General features: G+C 37.6%; 1 protein-coding gene across 1 annotated transcript; it reads left to right on the plus strand.

Annotated features, from left to right (window-relative positions):
* LOC145202670 (structural maintenance of chromosomes protein 5-like) lies at nucleotides 1-24,611 on the plus strand. Its single transcript, XM_080075687.1, has 26 exons — nucleotides 1-124; nucleotides 2,043-2,161; nucleotides 2,339-2,414; nucleotides 4,168-4,261; nucleotides 4,684-4,824; nucleotides 5,488-5,636; nucleotides 5,845-5,908; nucleotides 6,612-6,773; nucleotides 7,521-7,654; nucleotides 8,172-8,362; nucleotides 8,716-8,870; nucleotides 9,319-9,419; nucleotides 9,843-9,968; nucleotides 10,490-10,622; nucleotides 12,260-12,378; nucleotides 12,893-12,968; nucleotides 13,985-14,154; nucleotides 17,192-17,315; nucleotides 17,744-17,868; nucleotides 18,201-18,309; nucleotides 18,664-18,759; nucleotides 19,271-19,419; nucleotides 19,922-19,997; nucleotides 20,698-20,877; nucleotides 23,368-23,463; nucleotides 23,845-24,611. The coding sequence occupies exons 1-26, from the start codon at nucleotides 18-20 to the stop codon at nucleotides 23,986-23,988; spliced, it is 3,216 nt and encodes a 1,071-aa protein (XP_079931813.1). The 5' UTR covers nucleotides 1-17; the 3' UTR covers nucleotides 23,989-24,611.
* The last annotated feature ends 211 nt before the right edge of the window (nucleotides 24,612-24,822 follow it).

Genomic DNA, 24,822 nt, shown 5'->3' on the forward strand with positions numbered 1-24,822 from the left:
AGAATGTTTGTTAGATCATGGTAGACACTGCGTCCACTGTTTTGACGGCTGCTTCAAGAAAACACAAAAGTGCCGAAGCATTTGTCAAAGGTTCTATTGTTCGAATCAACCTAAAAAACTTCTTGTAAGTGCTTTACTGTTCTAACTTGCATTGTAAATAAGTTTAATCAATGTTTAAGCTACATGCTTGTGTAATTGCTTACTGCTTGGAAACAATAATTTTCCATGGGGCGTCATTTCATATTGCTAACAATGGTCCTGGCCTCCAGTCAACTTGGGGAGGTTGCATATGCCTAGACCAGGGGTGGGTAACCTTTTTTACTGTGGGGTCAATTACAGTTGTCAAAAATAGATCGTGGGCCGCACCTGTGTATAACATTAGGTGATTTTACTTCGTTGCTTACCAAATATGCTTAAATATAAGTATAATTCGCATTTGATTCTAGCCACATTTTGCCAGGTCGCAGAAAACTAGGATCAGGCGCAATAATCTGCTAAAAAATATATAATAGTTCGACTCGTTTGCCGGTAAATTTGAAAAAAAAGCATCTCTGCGGGCCGCACAACCTTTTATGAAGGGCCGCATTTGGCCCTCGGGCCGCAGGTTGCCCACCCCTGGCCTAGACACACGAGAATCTATTCTATACATAAACTGGTGTGTGGCCACAGCGTGCACATCTAATGTTGCTCACAGTGGTCCTTAGTGAACTTATTAGGCTTGTATGTATGTCCAGACACATCAAAAACTATGCTACACATAAACTGTTGTGTGGCCACAGCGTGCACATCTAATAGTGATGGGACGATACCAGGTTTTGAAGCGAATACCGATACCGAGTACGAGTACCACATGTATATACCTTCGATACCGAGTACCGAGTACGATTACCGAGTACTTAGTTGTAGTGTTGTACTTAGTTGTATATCACTGGCTAATTTATCTGCCATGGTCGGGGTACAGGCGTGCACACACACATGCCGAAAAATGTAATCTCCACGTGATAGCGAAAAAGATAATTATACGTAAACTGGCGGAACTTTTTTCCAATTTTGTGCTGTCCGAAGCAAGTATTGGCATAAAGTTCCCCGTATTCCTATGGTGTAAATCGGCCTTTGGTACTCGCACGTTGGTATCGAAAACTGAGGCAAAATATTTCGATACCGAGTACGAGTATCGATACCACTGAAATCGTTCGATACCGAGTACCGAGTACCGGGTACCCGTCCCATCACTAACATCTAATGTTGCTCACAGTGGTCCTTAGTGAACTTATTAGGCTTGTATGTATGTCCAGACACATCAAAAACTATGCTACACATAAACTGTTGTGTGGCCACAGCTTGCACATCTAATGTTGGTCACAGCGGTCCTTAGTGTACTCAGGGAGCTTGTGTGTATACCACATACATGAAAATCTATGCTGTGTATAAACGGAAGTGTGGCCACAGTGTGCACATCTAAAGTTACTCACCAGGGAGTTTGTGTGTATGCCCAGATACACATGAAAATTAGTGGACACATTCAATCAAATACAGTGGTTCCCAACCTTTTTGTAGTCACGGAACCCTTTTGCAATTTTTTTAGGTCCACGGACCCCCAGAGTAACTTCTTCTTGTTATGTTTTTCATTTCTTGCATTATACGTTATTATGTTTTCGTTTTAGGGGCAGAATTTTAATCAACCTTCACAGTCCTTAAATCTCAATAAAGTTCTGTACTGTAGCAGTCAATGCAATAAAGAGTGTACAAACTTGAAACAAAGCACTATAAGTTCTATTGTTCACATGTGTTGTGATACTACAATAGCGATAACAATCACACTAAAAGTTTCCTGATCCAAAGGTTTGACAAACAGTTGGCACTTATATGCAGGATCGTAAAAACGGTTTGGAAACTTAACAATATTGTCCTGTTGGTTAATGGTACTAAGAAAGTTTGCTTCCATGGACCCCCTCAAACCATCTCACGGACCCCTTGGGGGTCCGCGAACCCCAGGTTGGGAACCACTGATCTAATATCATTTAAACTGTTTTGTTTTTCAGGACATATGATCAGTGCAGTTTCAGACTGAATCCAAAGCTTAATGTGATTATTGGACCAAATGGAACTGGAAAGTCGAGTGTTGTGTGTGCCATATGTATTGGCTTGGGTGGAAAACCAAGTAGGTTATGATAATCTCGCAGTTGTATTAATGAAACAACAGGGTCTATTAGAACACCTGGTACAAAATTTATTCTTTACAGATTCACCCAAACTGTTTTTGATTGTGTTATGTACATAAAGAATTGCAACTTTAATGTTTAAAATAAAGTTTCAGTCTTTTTTTTTTCTTTGACAGGTTTCCTAGCTCGTGCCAAAGAACTTGGTGATTTTATTAAACATGGAAAAGACAAAGCTAGCATTGAAGTTGAATTGTAAGTTTTTGGTTGATTGTGCATTAAGACAAGTCATTATGGGTCCCCTTCCTTGAAGGGGACACATCTTGATTTTACTCGATTTCTTTTTTTTTTTTTTCTTTTTTTTTCTTCTTTTTTTTTTTCTTCCCTGAAGTTTGTCCACCCCATTTTGCCCTGAAATGTTTGATGGATTTGGATGAAACTTTCACAGATGGTAGATATAGTTGTGTAGATGTGCCATCTGCTTCGTTTGTCATGATAACCCCAGTATTTACCCCGCTAGACCCCAAAATGTAAAATGTGGTTTGTGCGCACCACAAACGTTAGTTTTGTGTGATGTTATAAAGACAACTACATATGGTACTCATGTTTAAGGATTGCTTGGTGAACGTGTTTGCGGATAGCAGTCAAGGGGGTTGTTCACAGCCTTGTGACGTCATAAGTCATTAGGTTGTTTGTTAAAACGCCCCCTAGTGGTCAAAATTGAAACATTGGCCAATTTGGACAAAATTTTACAGGATTGTTGTTTGGGTCATCTTGTGACGTCATAAGTTATTACGGTTGTTGGTTAAAACGCCCCCTAGTGGTCGAAATTGAAACATTGGCCGATTTGGACAAAATTTTACAGGATTGTTGTTTGGGTCATTGCAGTTTCATATTTTCAACATTAGGGTGAAGAACCCCATCAGTTACCCCACTAGCCCCCTAAAATGGGTGAATATTTAAACAGGGTCGGAATTGGCTGAAATTTGGATAGCTTGTATAATTTGCCATTTACAATTGATGATTGTTGTGTTAAAACCTGTAGCCCCAGCATTTACCCCACTAGCCCCCTAAAATGGGTGAATTTTTAAACAGGGTTGGATTTGGCTGAAATTTGGATAGCTTGTACAATTTGCCATTTACAAATGATGATTGTTGTGTTAAACCCTGTAGCCCCATCAGTTACCCCACTAGCCCCCTAAAAAGGATAAATTTTTTAAACAGGGTCGGAATTGGCTGAAATTTGGATAGCTTGTACAATTTGCCATTTACAAATGACGATTGTTGTGTTAAACCCTGTAGCCCCAATAGTCACCCTGCTAGCCCCCTAAAATGGGTGAGTTTTTAAACAGTGGGCAATTGTTGGAAATGTTATGCCATTTATAGGTATCGATTGTTGTGTTTTACTTCTTTGTTTTAAACTAGACAAACTTTAAACAATGCTTGAATTGAGTCGATTTGTATAGTTTGAACTTTGCATAGCATGACTATTTAATCCTAGTACCAATCACAGTGTTTTACTTTACAACACCAAAGTTTCTTATGGTTATCTCTTGAAATGCAGTGTTTACAACTTTGCATGTGTGGGGACCCATGAGTTTCTGCCTGCAGAAACAACTAACGTTTTAAAAGACGGTGGCAAATATGGGACCCAATATAAAATAAGTGAAGGAATTATATTTATGTTTTAAAATAGATCATAGTGTATGTGCAAGGGCAATATGTGCTAAGCCACCCTTCTAGTTGTATTAACTTTTAATACAGTTCCAATGTCTTGCTTTATGTTTTCATTAAGGTAGATCTTGATTTACAGCGAACAAGAATAAGCATACAGCGCTATTATACCTAGCATAAATTAAGACACAACCAAAATTACTACAGTTTGTTAAATTTTCTGAGAAGTTGTCTCTTGTCTGTAAAAATGGGAACGGATCTTAGAAATATGACTGCCAGGACAACCCTGCAGTTGGGGTTACTGTATCAAGTGATATTTGCATTGTTGTTTCAGGTGCAATACTCCAAAGAATGACATTATAAGAAGAGATATTGGTCATATTGCTGGGGGAAAGACTTCTTCTGCATGGTTTCTAAACGGTGCAGCGGTAATTCATGACTTTTGCCATTTGTAATGGGGTGTTGAACCTGAATATAATTATGTTTGAAAATACTAATGGCTTATTAGTTCATGTGCATGTTTTACAGCCCACTAATCATGCAATGGCTCCATGCTTTATGCTAATTAGGTACACATACAGTGAACCCCAGTTAAACCAAACTCTTATCCGTTTTTTAGCCTAATTCTGACAAAACTTGAGGTACAAATAATTTGTAATGTCAATAAAGTGGAAATGCTTTAACATATCAACATCGGTTAATCTGGATCTTTGCCTAATCTTTTCAATTTTTTTGTCCAAATGGTCTTGGATTGAACAAGGTTTACTGTATTTAAAAACCTGTAACGGTATGCACCGGAATGACTGCTCTACTGCAATTGTATATTATATTAAATCTTGTGTTTTTGTAGGTTAGTGTGAAACAAATAGATGAAGTGGTAAACAAACACAATGTCATGCTTTCCAACCTCTGTCAGTTTCTTCCACAAGAAAGGGTGGCCGACTTTGCTAAGATGAACAAAATTGAATTGCTCGAAAACACAGAACTTGCCGTAAGAAATATGCTTGTTAGTCTTATGGGGCAACTTACAGGAAAAATTATTGGATGTCATAAAAGTAACTTTTTGCAGGTTTATTGTAAATCAGTACACCATCATTTTAGAAATCCAGTATTTGGACAAAAGTATTGAATATAAGCAAGATTTGTTGCTATCTAGATAATAAAATCTGAAGTCTTGTTGGTGGAATTAGTATAGAAACATCTATTTCAGGGGTTCTCAACCGGGGAGTAATTTTTGAAAGTTGAGAGGAAGAAATTAACTGTTGTAAATGTGGTTGGTATTTTTAGTGATCTTTGCATGGTGTAGAGCAGTGGTTCTCAAACTCGGTTTTCGGGGCCGCATGTGGCTCCCAACTACTTATTTTGCGGCTCGCACCAGACCTCACAAACCACCAAACATTGCTATTTTAGCTTTCAAAGTCATCTTCTTTAGTGATTTTCTCAAGGTTTCGTTTTTTTGCGGCTCCCTACACACTTAAAAAATACCATTTTGCCCCAACAATGAAAAAGTTTGAGAACCACTGGTGTAGCTGCTATGTACTATGTAGTCTTTTCAGGAGAAATCAAAATGTTTTGAGTTGTTAATTGTGGAATATGTCAATAAAGGTTGGGAACCATTGATCTACTGTATAATCATGGTTTGTTTCTGTTTCAGGTGTGTCCAGTTTCTATGCAGGAGGACCACAAGTGGTTGAAACAATATCGGACCTTACAGAAAGAACTAGAATTGAAACACAAGGATGATGTGGAATATCTCTACAAACTAGTGCAAAAAAATGAAAGAGTTGAACGAGAGGTGAAAAGGTAACAAACTGAAAAGCAGCCCGCTTTTAAGCTAATTTGGTGTATTCTTCATTTGGAAAATGTCTTATACAATCTTACAAATCTGCTTGAACTTAATTGGTTAAAATATATGTAATGGTCTTCGTTAAGTTTGTTATGCAGTATATATATATTAGTTTGACATAGTGTTCTCCACACCTGTGCTATTGGAAATTTTGTTGTTGTTTAGGTTCCAAGAACGACATAAGATCATGGAAAGACTGAAAATCCTGGATCAGAAAAGAGGATGGCTGGTAGGTAGTGGCCTTTCAACCACTTTTTCTATATTTTTTTGTGCTGTGCTTTTTTCCATAAACATAATGAGAAATGGCCTGACTTACAGTTCTGCGTCAGACTGTATTATTCAAGACTGTTTTTCTGGTCAATCTGGCGATTCCCTACCGTGGAACTGACATGTGCAGCATTCAAGGCAGGCAACGGTGCTTGTGATTCAACTTTCGGCGGTTTCTCCACTGAGTCTGCATAGCTAAGTTGGTAGAGCGCGAGTCCCAGAAAGACTCCTGTCGTGGGTTCGAATCCCACTGCAGGCTAGATTTTACTAGCCTGTGCCTTGCCATATGGTGGTGAATGCTTGGTGACCTGCTGATTGGGTATAACCCCATTATCAGGCCTCAACTGTAGTAGTCCATGTTTACATTAGTAAGGACTGCCTCACAAACTTTTATTATATTACCAATCGTACTTTAAAAAAATTTAACATTGATTATTGCTGTCTGATGCCGAGGTGTAAGTCCGGACAAGTTTGGGTTTCTGTTTGAACAAAACACTCTTGTTCGGGGCTGACTTTGCAGTAGGCAAAACTTGTGTCATAATTTCCGAGGTAAATCTAGCTTTAGTCTTGTGGTTGGGCCCAATTTCTGGTCCACATGCAACTGATGTAACATATAACTTCTGTGCTGCTAACCTTGCTAAAAGAAAATAAATTGAACATTACAGGTTTACGAAGAGGCCAGACAGGAATACAATAAACGTAAAGAAGAGCACAAAGCACTAAAGCAGAAAAAATCGATCGCACAACGTGAACTTTTACCACTCATCAAAATTATTGAGAAAATTAAAAATGCAATGCTGACCCTGGACAAGGACAACAAAAAGAAGGTAAAAAATCCTAAAGTTTGTTTGTTGTTTCCAAATTAAATCAATTTTTCAAAGATGCCGTGTGTTTACTAGGGATGGGGTGAGCCGAGCCAGAACCTGAGTACTCGGTACCGAGCATCGCTGTTTCTGATGCTCGGTGCTCGGCCGAGCATTTGCACAAACTGACCCGAGCTTTAAATATACATATTCATGACCATTTATACAAAACTAGTGTTTGAAAGGGTATCCAAGAACAAACATGACTGTTTTATTAAATGCGTCAGATGTAACACATCGCTGGTGATGTAAGAGACCTAGGAAAGCTACCAAACTAGCTGGAATTGGTAATGTTTGTGATGTCACTATGCACCGAGAGTGCTCGGCCTAGCACCGAGCTTTAATGTGAGATGCTCCATGCTCGACCAAACAGAACATTTGCAGTTTTGGCCCTCCCTAGTGTTTACTATTGTTTGATAACCTTACTATTCTAATGCTGACCAAATTATCGTGGTCTAAAGCCAGCATAGCTACAAATAAAACAACCAAATTATTAAGTATTTAACCTTTCGACTTTGTCTCATAATACAGATAAATCAACAAATGTTGATTATATTTCCAATAGTCAATATACCAGCTTGTTTTTGTTTCCGCATAACAAAGTTAAACTGCTTTTCTTAGTTTCATTTTTCTAATAATATCAAATACCTTAAAATGTTTAATCAGTTGATTGCACGTTTAGATGTAAACAGGAAACAATAATCTTTGCAGGGTGATGAACTGAAATCAATGGCTTCAGAAACCAAAAACATCCACACCGAGATTGGAGAGATGGATGAAAAGGTTCAAGAGAAATGGGACGAATATAAAGAAAGAGAAAAAGATGAACAACTCAGACTCAAGAAGTAAATTGAACTTGTACTTCAAACACTTTTAGCTTACAGCAACTTTAATTTGTCACATTTTTTGTGTCTAACCAGAATATATATTCATTCAGGGTATTTTTTTCAAAAACATTAAACTACTGCTTAGAGACAGTTAAAATGTAAAACGCAAATCGAAAACTCATATGTGCTCAGGGGGTGACAACCTTTTGTTGCATTGCGGACCATTTTAAAACTGAAATTTTACTGCGGACTACTCTTAAAAAATGGCAAACGTTCAGCAATGAAAATTTATTGCTGCTCATATAAGTATTTTAATAAAAACCTTGAGCTTGTATTATATGGACCAGCAACAAACTGCTTATGGACTGGACTGGTGGTTGCAGACCCCTACATTAACTGACTTGTCTGAATATCAAAATGAGAATTACTTCATGGTACATTTTGAGCTTTTAATTGTAAAAATGTAGGGTACAGATTCAGCCCCCTGACGTAAACCAAGCTTAGGTCCAAGAAGCCATAAATATTTGTTTTCCAGGGTTGAGCAATGTCAACTTCAGATTTCTGGATGGGAAGGAGAATTGGAGCAACTTCAGGAAAGTGACGTTCAATCTGAAATCGACAATATTAAGTCGGAAACTAAAAGCACAGTAACTGCTATTGCTAATGCTGAACACGAACAGTTGTTTATACAGGAAAGAAAACAACGGAAGCAAAGAGAAATTAAAGGTAGATTGTAATGACAGACATGGTCTTATACAGTCACATGTAATTCGATTAATTTCGTTTTATTGTATAATCCAAGACTGTAGATCATTATTGGGGAGAAAATATTCTGGTTAATTGTGCATTCAAGCCTTTAAAAAAAAAACGAATTTGGTGCGATGTTTAAAAAAAGATTTTTAAATACACAATAAAATAAAACTTTCTGTCTGATTTTGGTTCAAATTTCAATAAACTGTTAAATTTTTGTGTTGTGTTTGTTTCAACTTTTTGGGTTGCATGACACTAGGTCATTCAATTGGGCACTTTATAGATGAATAACTGTTTTAACTTCAATGGAAAACTGTTCTTTACTTCAGGTTGTGAAGCAAAACTTGCCGAACTTAATAATCTGAACGAAAGAAGACTGGAGTTTTTGCGACGAAAAAACAAAGACTGCTACAACGCCATCGTGTGGCTGAGATCGAATCGATCAATGTTTAAAGCAACAATCCACGAACCTATTTTACTAACGGTAAACAATTTTACTTTACTATTTAAACTCTTTTAGTTTTTACGAATGTCAAGTGTAGTGTGACTTTACAGTTTCCAAATTACTTGGGATATTAAGAATTTCAGATAATATTCAGCCTTATGCTAATGTTCTTGTTATGTCAAAATGTTATTGGATTTGCGTGCCAACATTACTGTGTAATAATGGCAAGCTAATGTGATTAGCAATCAGACAGACTTGTGTCTGCAGGTTTCATGTTTGATAAGATAAGTTCATTAAACTCTCATAATAGATTCAATTTTACAACTGTACTTGTGTGTAAAGGTAAAAATAATTTAGTGTGCTATGAAAATCCACCACAATGGCTGACTCCTGATTTAAATACAATGTCAGGTTATTGTATGTTTTGTTTTACATGTTAAAGTCACACTAACATGTACCTTGTATTAAACACTTATTGTATTCACAGATTGACATGAAGGACCCACGTCATGCAGAACTGTTGGAGAATCACATCTCGTTCAGGGATTTGTTCGCATTTGTGTGTGAGGACGGTGATGACAATGACAGGTGAAAAATAATTCGATTGTCAGTAGCATTTAAACAGTTATTTGCCTTTACTTACTAACGCTTACAGTATTTGCGAATTGGACTGCAAGATTTCGTCAAAAACAGTTGGGTGGCACAACAGTCGTTTGCATAGCATTTTAAGTACAACTGCCTCCAGCCAGAATGGACATTTCATTTCGAATAAAGTACCTGAAGATATTAAAGCGCATTGCTTGTTTTTTTTGGAATGGAATGTATGAGACAAATATTTTTGGTCCTAAACAAACGATGTTTACAAAATTTCACAGCCAATTAGTTCTGTATAATAGTATTTTAATTTAGTGAATAGTTGTACATTGGGTCTTGATACCTAATAGTCTACATGCATGAACCTGATGTATATGTATGTAGAATTATCAGTGGTATAAGTCAAAACATGTGCAGATTCATTCGTGAGGTTCACGAGAAGCAAGCTCTGCGAGTAAATGTGATAAAAGCTCCACGAAGCAGGGAAGGAAAGCTTATGACAAGCGATGCTTACAGACCAAGAAGAAACATCAAAGACCTCAAGTACTTATGGAAATTTACTATACCCATTTAATTATTGAATTTTTCTGTTGAAAAAATTTTTTTCTTAGTCACGCAGATTCAACCGTTACCTACTATTATGTATTAAACTGTTGGTTGTAAGTTATTAAGTTGACCTAGTCATGTAGATTTAGCTAGCAACTACACTTATGTGTTATAGTTTAGGATTTTAACTGTGGGTTTGATGTAGTATGCATTTTGATGCTGTGTGCTTGACTCCCATTCAGTGTTGAAGTAATGATTAAAGCTTAAAATTACTGCTACTGTACTGTTGACTTTTGCACAAAGACTGTACGGACCTCTAATCTAAATTTAACTAGGTTTAATTTACCCTGCAGGCCTTTAAATTTGCAACCTTTAGGCATTAAAGGCATTTAAACTAATCTTTAGTTTGTGTGCATTATTTAATGCCAGTTAAAAGTAATTTGCTAACCGTATGATTTCGTATTTTTGTCTATGTCAGCAAACAAAGTACACGATGTAACATATCTTACAACTTCCAGACAGTGGGGCTTCACTTCATTTCTCCGCGAGCTATTCAAGGCACCAGACGCGGTAATGGCTTATTTGTGCAAACAATACAGAGTACACGAAATACCGGTGGGAAGCGCACGAACTAAGGACATTGTTGATCAGGTAAGTCATTGTTTGCCATTTTATCCTCTTTGGCTAAACCAGGGGTGGGCAAACTACGGCCCGCGGGCCGCATGCGGCCCGGCAAAGGAGTTCATGCGGCCCGCCAAATGTTAGTAAATTTTATAGAGGAAGTTTCCGAGCAACGCTGAATAGTATTACACATGCGTAGAGTTTTTAAAAAATAATAAAAAATAGCACATGCGTAGAGTTTTTAACAAATAATAAAAAATACCGAGGGTGCGACTTGCCGATACCTATACCATGTGCAGTATCTGTACCCGTACCAGCATACTTAGGAACTAAACATAGATAATTTTTATGTGCCTTTGCCTGTTGTTTCTGCCACGTTATGCTAATCGTCACTTGTAACAATTTTTCGTTCGATAAAAGTAAAAGCGATTCACGTTTTCAAATACAGCCCACTTTGCACTGTTGACGCCAAAACTTTGGTCACTTTGGATCAAGTTTAGGTCGTTGCAAATACTTTGCGAACTGTTAAAAAACGGCTTCAGAATCGTTAACGCAGGATGGATACTAAAAGCGACTCGCCTTGTTTAATGTTGGCGCAAGGCCTTACGGCCACATACGACCACGGCCGCGGAGACGAGTTTGTGCCGCCCGTTTTAAAATACATGCATTGGGCCCTGACGTAACTAAAACTATTTTGATTTTTAAACTGCTAAAAACAGATTTCGCGAGACTGGAAAAAAGATTACTAGCTTAGTAACTATATGCGTCAGGCTTTTTATCCGCTTATTGTGTGCAAACAATGCGAAAAAACAGGCACCGCAATCGTCACAATACAGATTATGACGTCATAAACAGTTAGCTTTGTTTAGCTAAACTTGTGCACCAAGTTAAATGGTGTATATATATATGATATAAACCAAATACTTTACACCAGTTATTTCAAAACAAAAACAAGCAAACAATGGCGGCCGGTGGTTAATTACTATGCGGCCCGACAACATTAAGAACTTTTGAATGCGGCCCGTGCATTGAAAAGTTTGCCCACCCCTGGGCTAAACGATGCCTAATTAGACTGTACCGTTTACGCGCTACAAGTTTCAAATTAGTTTTTAGAATCTGATTATAAACATTTTATTTCTGTTGGCTCAATACCACTTAACGTTTGCTTGTGCACTTATGAAAGGTATTTCTAACTGATTCGTTTACTTAAGACCACAATGGCACATAAACAAATGATTCGGGCAATCTATGAGTTAACCGTTTACCCTGAGAGCACATTTGCTCGAGTTTTATGACCGGAAAATATTTCACGGTTTCATCAAGATTTGAACCACCATCCATACGAGTTAGGTGGATTTCGCCTTTGTAAATCTGAAAACGGCACACGCTACTGTTAACTGCTACAATATGTTCCGACAATAACGCGTTTGATGAGGGTTTTATCATTCCTGCAATGAAGCATGTACGCTACTGTGGTTTAAATTAAAGTTTTGAGTATCAGGCATATAGAGTCATGTTTTAATTTTATAAAATTTCCATTAAAACGTGTTCAGTTAAAAAACGATATTTTTTGTTTTATCAAAAAGTTTCTTATTTCCTAGAAAAAATCGATTTCCGAATTAGTATTTTTTGTTCTCGTTTGTGATATACTGCTTATTTGTGTCAAGGTGACCCAGAAGAGCAACATTGATCTGTTTTTCATCCCCACTCTATCTCCAAACCAGGTTGGAAGCAGATATTCTGTCAAGAAATCGAAATATAGCTCGAACACTATCGTTGGAAGCAGGTAGAGAGTTTACGACTTTAAACCAACCTTTCGAATTATGGTTGTTTGTTTTGTTTTTATCACATATTTTATCTTTTTGGTTCAACCCGTTGTTTACCACTGGTTTGGCCCATTGTAGACGATAGAGGCATTTTTAAATTATGACTCATTGAAATAGTTTTGGTGTTGTGTGTTGGTAATAGTTATCTTGATTGAATGTGGAGCGTACTGTAATTGGGAGCAGGAAAATAGTTTGAGGCCGAAAAGAAATGATGCATTTTACCTGCTGCATTATACAAACCTGCTAATCAAAACGGCATGATTTCCCTTTTTATTTTTGATTAAAAACTAGGCGACCAACAGGGGCATGTGTTAGCAAGCAATACAAATAATGTTCACTCATTGGCTGAGAATAGATATGCAGTTTCATACTAATCAGTATGTTAAAATTGTAAAGAAAAAACAACAACCATAAATCAGTTTGTTCAAAAACAAATACAATTTATTGGTTGTTATTTTCACCTGATATTTGCAGAGCATTGAGACGAGCCGAGTTTCTCGACTCCAAAGTTGATCCTGACGAACTGAAACAAATTCAACAAGCTATGCAGGTCGATAAAGTTTTTTCAAGCGAATATGTTTTCATTTCTTAATTACTAAAACCAATTATTTCCTCTAACCTCAAGCAATTGGTCAAATGTTGCGAATTAGGGCGTTTCCCTCATACCTTCAGGCGCTGTTTAGTTTTTTTTTGCTTTCGCTGTTTAGTTCCATTATTGAACCGATGTCAATTAGTTTAAGTCTTACCATACCATAAAATCATTTGTACCTTAAGTTTAGTCCGAAATAAGCGAAAATCCGGATTAACCGAATCCGTTTTAATCCAGGTTTTCTGTATGTTATAATTTTGTAAGTTGATCCTGACGAACTGAAACAAATTCAACAAGCTATGCAGGTCGATAAAGTTTTTTCAAGCGAATATGTTTTCATTTCTTAATTACTAAAACCAATTATTTCCTCTAACCTCAAGCAATTGGTCAAATGTTGCGAATTAGGGCGTTTCCCTCATACCTTCAGGCGCTGTTTAGTTTTTTTTTGCTTTCGCTGTTTAGTTCCATTATTGAACCGATGTCAATTAGTTTAAGTCTTACCATACCATAAAATCATTTGTACCTTAAGTTTAGTCCGAAATAAGCGAAAATCCGGATTAACCGAATCCGTTTTAATCCAGGTTTTCTGTATGTTATAATTTTGTAAGTTGATCCTGACGAACTGAAACAAATTCAACAAGCTATGCAGGTCGATAAAGTTTTTTCAAGCGAATATGTTTTCATTTCTTAATTACTAAAACCAATTATTTCCTCTAACCTCAAGCAATTGGTCAAATGTTGCGAATTAGGGCGTTTCCCTCATACCTTCAGGCGCTGTTTAGTTTTTTTTTGCTTTCGCTGTTTAGTTCCATTATTGAACCGATGTCAATTAGTTTAAGTCTTACCATACCATAAAATCATTTGTACCTTAAGTTTAGTCCGAAATAAGCGAAAATCCGGATTAACCGAATCCGTTTTAATCCAGGTTTTCTGTATGTTATAATTTTGTTTTTCAATCGAATATCTCTGGGTTCTAGAATCTGAAAAGCGAAGCGTCGCGCGACACAGTTCGCTACAGCGATCTCGCCGAGCAGAAGAAGAAACTTGAGAAGAAAGACAACGAACTTCGCACAAAGATGAAGGAATTACTACAACATAAAAATAAGAGAAAAAATCTGGAAAACAAAATTATGCTGAAAAAACAAAAGTGAGTGAATATCACCAAAACATTGATTTTTTATAAACCATTTTAATTGCTTAAAACAGTTTGTCATATTTTAATGGTGAAAATAACGGCCAAAATAGACGTAAAAAGCGACATGCTTTATTATTTAAACAAACCAATGCTCATGCCATTTTCAGTGATATCACTTTACGTCTATTTGAGCCGTTATTTCCATCATTAAATTTATGAACAGACCCGTGTATTGTGTTCCCAATTCCGTCACATGTTTATAGTTTTTATGACATTTTTATGAAAGTGAGTGACCCCCACTTATAGGGATGGGCCAAAACTGCAATTGTTCTGTTTGGTCGAGCATCTAACGTTAACGCTCGGTGCTCGGCCGAGCACGCTCGGTGTATTGTGACGTCACAAAGACAACCATTGTTACTCAATTTTCACTTTTTAATGTCTATTATCTAGCCATCAGGGGCGTATAAAAGCTCCAGTCGTCCTTTCTACACGACAAACATTCCCACACACAAACGTGTGCCCTATAATTGTTAAACGGCGGCGGGAAGTTTTAGATAAACAAATGACACAAATTGTAGCCTTTTTATTCAACTCAACGCTTCAAATACAACACATGGTCATCACTAATAAGTGTAATTTATATTTGGTATATTTGCATGCAAAAATGCTAATATTTCCACGTGTTTTGGCTTAATTCGGTTACGCAGCGGCGAAACGATAGTCCCTAATGCTGAACTAGCTGAACTGATAATGCTGAACTAGAAGAAGGTGACGACCTCAAACCAAAAAATACAAGACTGTTGTCATTGTCGTCGGAAGACGAGGATGTTGAACTTTGTTTGTCAGCTTCATTTTCTTCAGCGTCTATTGAGTCCATGACTTTCGATTCAAGAAGTTGGGAGACTGACTGCAGCTCATCGCTTCCTGCCCAGGTTAATTTTATACGAGGATCCAAAGTTGATGCCAAGGCGAACTTGTTATAGTGTGACAAAGACCGAAAATATGCCTCTCTTGCTGGTGCAGATTGAGAATCTGGTTTTCGAAAACGTTTTTAGATTTGCTCTTTGAGGTCGGATACAAATCCTCTACACCTGAAACCGTATGTGTCAGACTTTGTTCTTGAAAAAATACCAATTTCAGTTGTAAACCCTTCACGAGTGGTAAAATAATACACAGTGTGGCTTCCTTGCTACTTATTTCGTTTGTAGCGTCATCAAAAACTTTAAGCACTTTTACCAGTGATTTAACGGTTTCCCATTGATTAAAGGACAGTGTGTCACATATTCCACGCAACGATAAGCAGTTGATGACATCCTTTTGCTCAAGTAAGCGAGCAAGCATTGCATAAGTAGAGTTCTATCGTGTGGCAACATCCGTTATTAAACGATGGGTTGGTAACCCTCGTTCGTGTTGCTCTGCTTTTAACTTTTGGGCGTCACGGGAAGAGCGGTGGAAGTGACCTACAATCGATTTTGCTTTAGCTATAATATCTCTTACTGTGCGCTGCGCACGATTTGAGCTTAAAGCAAATTGAACCACAAGGTTTAGTGTGTGTGCGAAGCACCTAATATTAAAATACTTTCCATCGCCTATAGCCTTGGTCATATTTGCAGCAATGTCACTCACAATTGCATACAGTTGAATACCCCATTTTTCCCTTTGTTTGTCAATGAGGTTCAATATGGCGTGAGCGGTATGCTCGCCAGGAAATTCAGCACAAACCAGAACAGGTGCAAACACCTTCAGCTCCCCTTTGTCCCAAACAATGCAGTTTGCAGTTAAACTCGGATACGACGTCCCACACATACTTGTCCAAATGTCAGTTGTGGCACAAACAGGGCTTGCGGTATTGCTTATTGTTTCCTTCATTTTCTTTTTAACAGAATTGTACATTTCTGGTATAATCTGTTAAGTGAAATGTTTACGAGAAGGCAGGTTGTACCTGGGCGCAACTTCATCCATCAGTCGACGAAATCCAGGTTTTTCAACGATGGAAAAAGGACAAAAATCTACAGCAATCATTTCTGCATTTTTTGCTGTCACTTTTGTTGCATAAGGATGAGAAGGTTCAAACCGTGTTTTTTTGGCAAAAATTTCCTTCAAAGTAGGTTGCTTGGTTGCCGCCTCACCTGACGCTCTTTTATCTGCTTTGGTTTCCAAGTCGTGTTTTTGTCTCAAATGTGGTAACATGGACGTAGTGGTGTAAGACAAAGGGTCTCTTCCTCTGCTAATGCTGGCATTACAAAGCTTGCAGGTTGCTAAACACTCGTTAAGTTCTGATATAGTAAAATATTCCCAAGCGCACGAAGATTTTGACGCCATGTCTGACTTTTAGAATGAGCACATACGTACTTCAAATACACAAGACAAGACTAGTATTTAAAATCGTTTGGTTGCACATGTTCATTGCGAAAACAAAGGAACAAACGATTTATTGTGATCTTAACAAACCCGTTTGTGAGTTGGCCATTACTTTATTGTGCAATCAGTGCTTGCGCAATTTTAAATTTAGTTGAGAATAAGTTTGAATTTTTTTTAATGATCGGCTCAGATCGGGCGACTGCTCGGCCGAGCGCCGAGCATCAAAAATCGCGATGCTCGGTACCGAGTACTCGGGTTCTGGCTCGGTTCGGCCCATCTCTACCCACTTATACACTGACTGTTTTTACAAACTTTAATTGGCAGAGATTTTGTCGAAGATTATGTTATTTTGTGATTTTGCGCTGAATATTTAAATCTTGATGGTACTTTGCTTGTTTTAACACATTTGCGAGGAATGCAAAAGTTGAAAAAATACGAGTCGCATTTACGTTTATTTAGAGTGGACGATTACAATTATAAACATATCCGAGTCCGGCATTTTTTATTTGTTTGCAAAATACTGCCAAAGAAGTTCTCATATAACCATTATTTCATACTTCAAGCGACGTTACGCCAAAGCCAGAAAAATCTAGCCTGCGGTGGGATTCAAACCCACGACTGTAGCTTTTCAAAATCAGTGGCTGTCTGTCCTTTTCACCTGATGATTTTGTTTTTCTTTGTATTTCAGTCTTGAGGAATTGGAAAACTCTCCGGTTGATTTGGAAAGCATCAGGACTGGCATTGAGCGAGCTGTCAATGAAATAATCCTCAAGAAAAAAGAACTGACGTTGAAGTTTATCACCAAAATCAGGGTACGTTTAATATTTTGAAATGACTTACCCAACGATTTAGAAAGCATAACTAACATGAATTTACTATTTCGTTTCAACCTACACCCGTCTTATACGACATTGCAAACTACGTTCTTAACCGGTGGTAAATTATGGACGTACAGAGGGAAATTGTAAATTGAAGTCATTGGTATCTAAATTGTTGTTTTGGGTTTTTACTGGAATATCAAGTCATAAATCTCATTCTTTAGTCACAAAGCAAAGTATTTTAATTGAATAAAGAATATTCCCTCCGATAAAAAGACAACGGGTGTTTTGTCTAACATCTTTTGTTGAATCTGCTACCGAGTGTATGAAACGTTACTTCAGTATTTTTCAAAATGAGCCGCCTTTGACATTACCTGGTTTTTCGACGCTTTCTAATTTTTATCGGGTTATTATTTTCGCAGTGTTGTGTTGATGTGAGTATCGGCAAAGGAACACTCCAACTCCGCTACACACAATGTCTGAGACGGAGAGCGAAAGCTGAACAACAAGTCAGGGAATTGAATCTCAAAAACACAGAACTAATCAAGTAAGTTAAATTGTTATTCCAATGATTTTGTAATTTCCTTTTTGAACAGCTAAAAATCTTCTGTAAATGATTTTGTAGCATGGCATGATTATTCCTAATGATGTAGCCTAGTGGCTGGTTTTGTTATTAACTGCATAGCTCATATACCCAAAGCTTAAGGATCTATTTGCAAATCACATTTAAAAAGTAAATTCCTCCCCTCAAGTATTGAAGTTAAACCTTCACGGTTGGGAACATATATCATGTTGTTCGCCTATCATAAATAGTTGCTGCTTTTCGTAAATCACTTTTAATATTTTCATTTACCACCAATTATAATTCGTTTCTTTCAGAGCTTGCGAAAGAGTTGAGGAAGCTAAAAAAGAAGCAGAACAAAAAGCGAAACAACTTCTCAACGAAGCAAAGCGGAAAACTGGCGACTCCATTGATCACTTGAAGAAGGTAATTTCATCTTTCCACTATCCTGTTTTTGTGTAAGGAAAATCGATTCTTTAAAGTGTTTGAATTTTTTATTGTATTCCTATACGCTGTTTGTAGTTTATAAACCAGACAATGACGAAAAACCTAACTTAAACAGCAAAATAACTGTAAGAGAGCTTGTATTTCGGAATATTATCCTTTCAATGAATTCAACAAAGTGAAAATTATGTTGTTAATGTCGTTGAAGGAAAAGTGAATTTGTACCACCCTGAAGGTTTCCAATTAAAAACAATCTCTGGGCTTCAACGCAAATTACGAAAATACTGTTCAACAAAATTTTGATAACTACATCTGTCAACATGTTAATTGTTTCAGATTTTTGCCGACTATCCTGACGATTTGACCGAAGTCGACACATTACGTCACGAGCTGGGAGCCAAACTTGATTGTTGTGGAACAACCGACCCTAAGGTACAAAATATATTGCTACGTGCTTATCAAATACTATTACTTAACGTTTGTCAATACAAAATGTAAAAGTTTAAGTCCCCGGCGCCACTGCATGCTTTACCTTAAAATAAAGAAGATATAGCTACAAAACTACAATTTACCTTTTCCTTACGGGGTATGGTATATGAGCTTAGCTTGCTGTGAGATTCGAACCACCGACCCGTAAATGAAGAAGATGCAACGGAAATATATTAAATCAATTTCTTATGCGGGAAAAAACATTGATCCGTGGTAAAATTGGTTTCATGGCAAACGAAAAATTCTTTTGCAAATTTAGAGTCTGTCGCGGAAAGAATTTTTAGTTTGTTATCCTATGCTTAAAAAGTTTGAAAACCACCGGTACTGTGTAAACCAACCCCCTTTTTTTCAGATTGTCGAGGAACTACCCCCTAATTTTTTTTACTCCTATCGTCCTATAGAAGTCCGCAGGCAACAACTACTTTAAAGTCTAAACAAACTCTTTTTTTTTCAGATTGTCGAGGAATACACGAATCGTAAAAAGGAGATCGAGCAGTTTCAGAAGAAAGTCGACAAAGCTGGAAGTTTATTGGAGAGTCAACGTGATGACATGGAGGAGGTTAAGACGAGGTGGCTCACTCCGCTGCAAAAACTAATTTCAAAGTAAGTCAGGGGATAAACATGGACTTTTCAGCCATCTGATTTTATTGTGTAGTTCGTTTCTCGCTGAAAATTAGGCTTAGATTAACTCGATTTCGGTTTATAGCATGTCAATTTTATGCAGTAACCTGATATGCTACAAACTGGAAAATATTATTAACAAACAGTTTGGGATTTACGATTCCATGCAATTAAACGGATTCGTCTGTCCTATTTATTAGCAAAATCCTATACTACGACTTTTAATGTACAGGTATTTTCTACATCAAGAGTTTTTAACGGGAGTGCATTTACATTAAAGGGGGTAATTGTGACACATTATTAAGGAAATAAAAGTAAGCAGCATCTTTTTAGCATGCGAAAAAGGGATGTTCAAGGAATTTGGGGTTAAATTTTCGGGGACAGGGGGAGATTTAGGGGTAAATGGGAGGGAAAAAGTTAAGCACCTATCGTCTACATAGTTTACTTAGATCAATGGATAAATGTTGAAAATTATTGTTTACAGAATCAACGTTAGATTTGCGAAATATTTCGAGCAGATGGGATGCGCTGGAGAAGTGGATCTACATACTGATAACCCGGTAAGTTTGTGTTTATAACCTACTTTCAATGTAATGATGACATTTTATTGCCTATTTTGTGATCAATGTTATAAACTGCGAAGTAGGGATGGGCCAAAACTGCGTGTTGTGTTTGGTCGAGTCGCGGCTCAGTGTATTGTTACACGACAAATTCTCCCATTTGCGCTATAGTGTATTTTTGCACTTCAGAGTTCCTTATTTTATCCACAAGGGTGGTATTTAAACGCTAAAAGTCCCTTCTACATTACATGTGAGACAAGCCACGCTAATTGAAAACACTTTTAAATATGTGTGGTTATTTCCGCACTTATAGCTGCAATACGTGTTGCATAGGGGTAGGATGGGATAGTTCGAAGCATGTTTTCGTTTCAAACAATTGTTTCAGGGTGGGTATTAACTTCTTACAACTTTGAGACATGAACTGCCGACATTTTGTGACTTACATCAGGGGTCAGCAACTCTTTTTGCACTGCGGTGCGTTTTTGAAACTGAAATTTTATCGCGGAACGCCCTTCAAAAACTACCAATATTTAGCAATAAAAACACATAAATTAGTTTATCATCCCTGGGATGCACGGGGAAAATGTTTCAAGGCATTTAACCTGAAAACTATACGCCCCGGTAACGCACTTCCCGACAAGACTTGAATCATTATAAATCTATTTACATATTCAATGTAAATTGATGTTCCATCCACAAGGACGACTTCGATAAATACGGAATCCGTATTCGTGTGAAATTCCGAGCTTCATCCACTCTACAGGAACTTGATCCGTTCCGACAAAGCGGAGGAGAGCGCAGTGTTTCTACGATGCTCTACTTGGTGGCGCTACAGAGCTTACATACTTGTCCGTTTCGAGTCGTGGATGAGATAAACCAGGTTTGTAAATCTCGGTTTCATAAGAATTAATAATTGGACCCTTTGGATAGTTAGGGATGGACTGAGCCGAGCCAGAGTACTCGGTACCGAGCATCGTTGTTTTCAATGCTCGGTGCTCGACCGAGCAGTTGCACAAACTGATCCGAGTATTAAATTTGTAAATTCATGCCCATGTATACTAGGGATGTGCCAAAACTGCAAATGTTCTGTTTGGTCGAGCACCGAGTATCTCACTTCAATGCTCGGTGCTCGGCCGAACACACTCGGTGATATTATGACTTCACAAAAATCCCCTTTCTACGTTTTAGCTTTGCAAGGTCTCTTACGTCACCGGCGGTGTTTTATTAAGCTGTACATGCCCCCAAAGTACGCGTTTTTCCACCATTTAGTACATTTGAAAAATCATTCGTTTTTGTTCATAGACACCCTTTAGAACAGTGGTTCCCAAACTTTATCTACTCGCGTACCATTATTTGGGTTCATGCAGCGTTCTCGTACCACCTACAACAGGGGTTCCCAACCTGTGGTACGCGTACCACTAGTGGTACGCGAAGCTTTTTCCGGTGGTACGTGAGTAGCTTCCGTTTTGTTCACATAAACCTGGATTTACAACCTTATATTTTGTTTATCTGGTTTTGTTTACAAAAAAAAAACATTCCCCAGGCCTATTGTCATCGTTACGTAAATATTTCTGTTGTTTCATATCATTACGATCTTTAAAATACAGGTCATGTCAATTGTCAACAAAAGCATAGTTGCTACTTGCTATAAAAAGCCGTACAACGCTGTGGCACAGTTGGCGTTAATTATGTCAAATGATTGCTCTTGAGAGATATTATCTACTGTTTTTTAGCTTAAGCTTCAAATAGCGTCGAATGAAATATGATTCGAACAAATTAGTTGTTCTGCAAGAAGTGGTACCATGCATAGAGCACATTAGTTCTCTATGGTGGTACGCGTGGCAGTGCAGAGCGTCCAAGTGGTACGAGATTGTAAAAAGGTTGGGAATCCCTGACCTACAATAATTGTTAGAAAACTCTTCACAAATTCACAAATAAAAAATGATGGGCAAAATGTTTAATGAATAAAAATGTTACTAAACTTTACTAACTAACTTTACCTTTAGTAACCAAAAGCAAAATTTAGTCAAACTTTTACCGCCCTCGCTACAGTGCTACTGTCAACACAACTAGTAGCTGATTACCAAATCTGACTTTAAGGATTTATTACGTCATAATAACAGATTCATAACGTCATAATACACCTGTTTCGTCACAAAGAAACCCTGCTTTACAGTTCGATGCGTCAATACATCAAGGAATTAGAATTTAGTAGGGAATGTAGTATGAAATTTCACGCTCTACGTAACTTGTGTGAATTAAAATAATGCTTACGATAATCACTAGAACAGGGGTCTCAAACTCAAACTGCTTTGGGGGCCAAAAATAAACTTCTAAGTAAGTCAAGGGCCGCACTATATCGATATCAAACAAAATATTGCAAGATTAAAAAATGAAATGTTCATTTGTGCCATTAGCTACATTAAAAACAATATTGTATTAAATAACAAACAGATATATGTATGAAATATGACGCAACAATCTCAATTGCTGATTCTAAAACTGAGCGAGTTTGATTATCTTGTGAAAACGTGACATATACCACTAATAGAAAAATGATTGTATTATGTAAACTTTCTAGTCAAAAACGGTATTCCGCCAGAGTAAAACACAACTTTTAAAAAGTTACTTCGCGGGCCGCACAAAAACCCTTGGCGGGCCGCGTGTTTGAGACCCCTGCACTAGAAGATCATTTGCGATCGTTTGGTGTGAACTGAATAAGTTGCTCGCGCACCACGTTGGAGACCTTCGCGTACCACTAGTGGTACGCGTACCATAGTTTGGGAACCACTGCTTTAGAACACTAGTTACGTATGTTAGCAGGGCATGAATATGCAAATTTAACGCTCGGGTCAGTTTGTGCAACTGCTCGGCCGAACACCGAGCATTAAAAACAACGATGCTCGGTACCGAGTACTCGGGTTCTGGCTCGGCTCGGCCCATCCCTAATGTATACGAAACTATAGTGTTCGATTGGGTATAGAAGAAAAAAATGACTGTTTTATTGAATGCGTTAGATGTGCTAATTACACGTACTTCTTGGGTCTGTGCAGCTTAACAAGAATTAATAATTGGGTCCTGTGGATCTTTTACAATCAAAATGAAACAAATTATCACAGCACTTAAATAATTCAGCAATGTTTAAGCCATTTTTGTATGTAGCATATTCTAGGTAAGCCTAAGTTTTTTATACATCAACAACGAAAAAATATGTTTAGCAATTTTACAACAAAATCCCATCTCTAGCTTGAGTATAGATTACCCATAATATCGTTGCGCAACTTGTTTAAATAACACCAGCATAATTTTACGGACACAATAATTCAGCAGAAATTGTTAAACTATCATTGCCACTTATTTTCTCCACCAGGGAATGGACCCCGACAATGAAAGGAGAGTTTTTCAAGTCATCGTGAATTCCTCGTCGAAAGAATTCGCCTCACAATATGTTCTCATAACACCGAAGGTACATGAACTATTAAGGAGTTGTTTTGTTCTGTGGATCGCCACTGGTGGAGTTGAACCAAGCGTACAAGCGTTATGCAGGACCAAGCATGCTTTGCTATTATGACGCAACTCTGGTTCAGTCGGCATCGGTTCGGGCGATTGAACTATTTTGTAACAATACGCTCATAAGCGTATTTTTTTCTGCAACGTAAAATAATATTTCTGTGTTCTATTTGTAAAATTGACATGCAAAATTTTGGAAAGTGTAAAAAGATTGTTTGTCGCTATTTGCACAACGCAGCTAAGTTTACGTCATCGTTGGACCTTCTAAAAGTTGATACGAATCTAATAACTACTAGACAAGTTCTCTATCAAATGAAAGTCCGTTTTCTTGTTTCAGCTGTTACCGAATCTGACATACAACCGTCACATGACAGTTCATTGCGTGTACAACGGTCCTCACATGCCACAACATAACGAGTGGAAGTTATCGAGGTTTATACGTAAAAGACGAATGCTCAAATACGAGGACGAAGACGATTGATGACGTCATGCACAACAATTGATGACGTGAGAATGAGCGATGGATGACGTCGTACTTGTCGATTGATGACGTCATAAGTGTCGGTTGATGACGTCAGACGATTTTTTTGTATGAGTCACTTGTCATAAGTTTTGGATAAACTATGAAAACGCGTTTTGAGCAAATTTAGTCAACTTTTAAAGTTCCAGTTACTGACTTCTTACCCGCAAATGCAGTCGAACTGTCTTGATTGAAAACATGGACATGTGCCTTAAAAATACTTGAAAAAAACTGTGTTTGTTAACACCACTAAATTTGTTTAGACGTAGTTCATGTGAATTTACATTTGCTATTCTTTCAAACGCTTAAAATTATTTATTCTTTTCGAATTCGCGGCCACTTTGTGGATCTCTGCATTCAAGAAAAGAACAAAATTGGTCCAAGATTATCTAACTACAATATTTGTGACGTCAATAATCGTGTTGATATTGTCGAAGTGCAATTGCGTCACACTTTAGTCTCCTTTTGTAAATTTGGAGCGAATTTTTCAACGAGTTCCGTTTCACCAAAACACTGCGATTCAATTTTTTTCGTGTTACTTCAACTTTTGTTTCTCGTCTTGCCATTACATGGAAATTTTAAAATTTTGGACTGGAATGTTTAAACGTTTGTTCAGCAGATGGTACTGAAGCGGCAAACGTTTAATTCCAGATGTATCGTTCTTGTGGGAATATCTACTAACACAAAATTGCCATAGCAAAAGCCTATGTTCGGTTGCGCCACCTTTTGGAAATTAGCAGGCCTGTCTGTGAGTTCTTGTGTTAGTAGCTCTACCGTTCTTGTGATGTTTTTTTA

This window comes from Phallusia mammillata, chromosome 1, assembly GCF_965637545.1.
Source record: "Phallusia mammillata chromosome 1, kaPhaMamm4.hap1.1, whole genome shotgun sequence".
In the NCBI taxonomy this organism is placed as follows: domain Eukaryota; kingdom Metazoa; phylum Chordata; class Ascidiacea; order Phlebobranchia; family Ascidiidae; genus Phallusia; species Phallusia mammillata.

Bases quoted from the DNA above. Each gene is read 5' to 3' on its own strand.
- LOC145202670 (XM_080075687.1), top strand. From the start codon at position 18: ATGGTAGACACTGCGTCCACTGTTTTGACGGCTGCTTCAAGAAAACAC. The intron at 4,825-5,487 runs GTAAGAAATATG...TTTCTGTTTCAG, and splicing joins TCGAAAACACAGAACTTGCC to GTGTGTCCAGTTTCTATGCA. The intron at 5,637-5,844 runs GTAACAAACTGA...GTTGTTGTTTAG, and splicing joins GTTGAACGAGAGGTGAAAAG to GTTCCAAGAACGACATAAGA.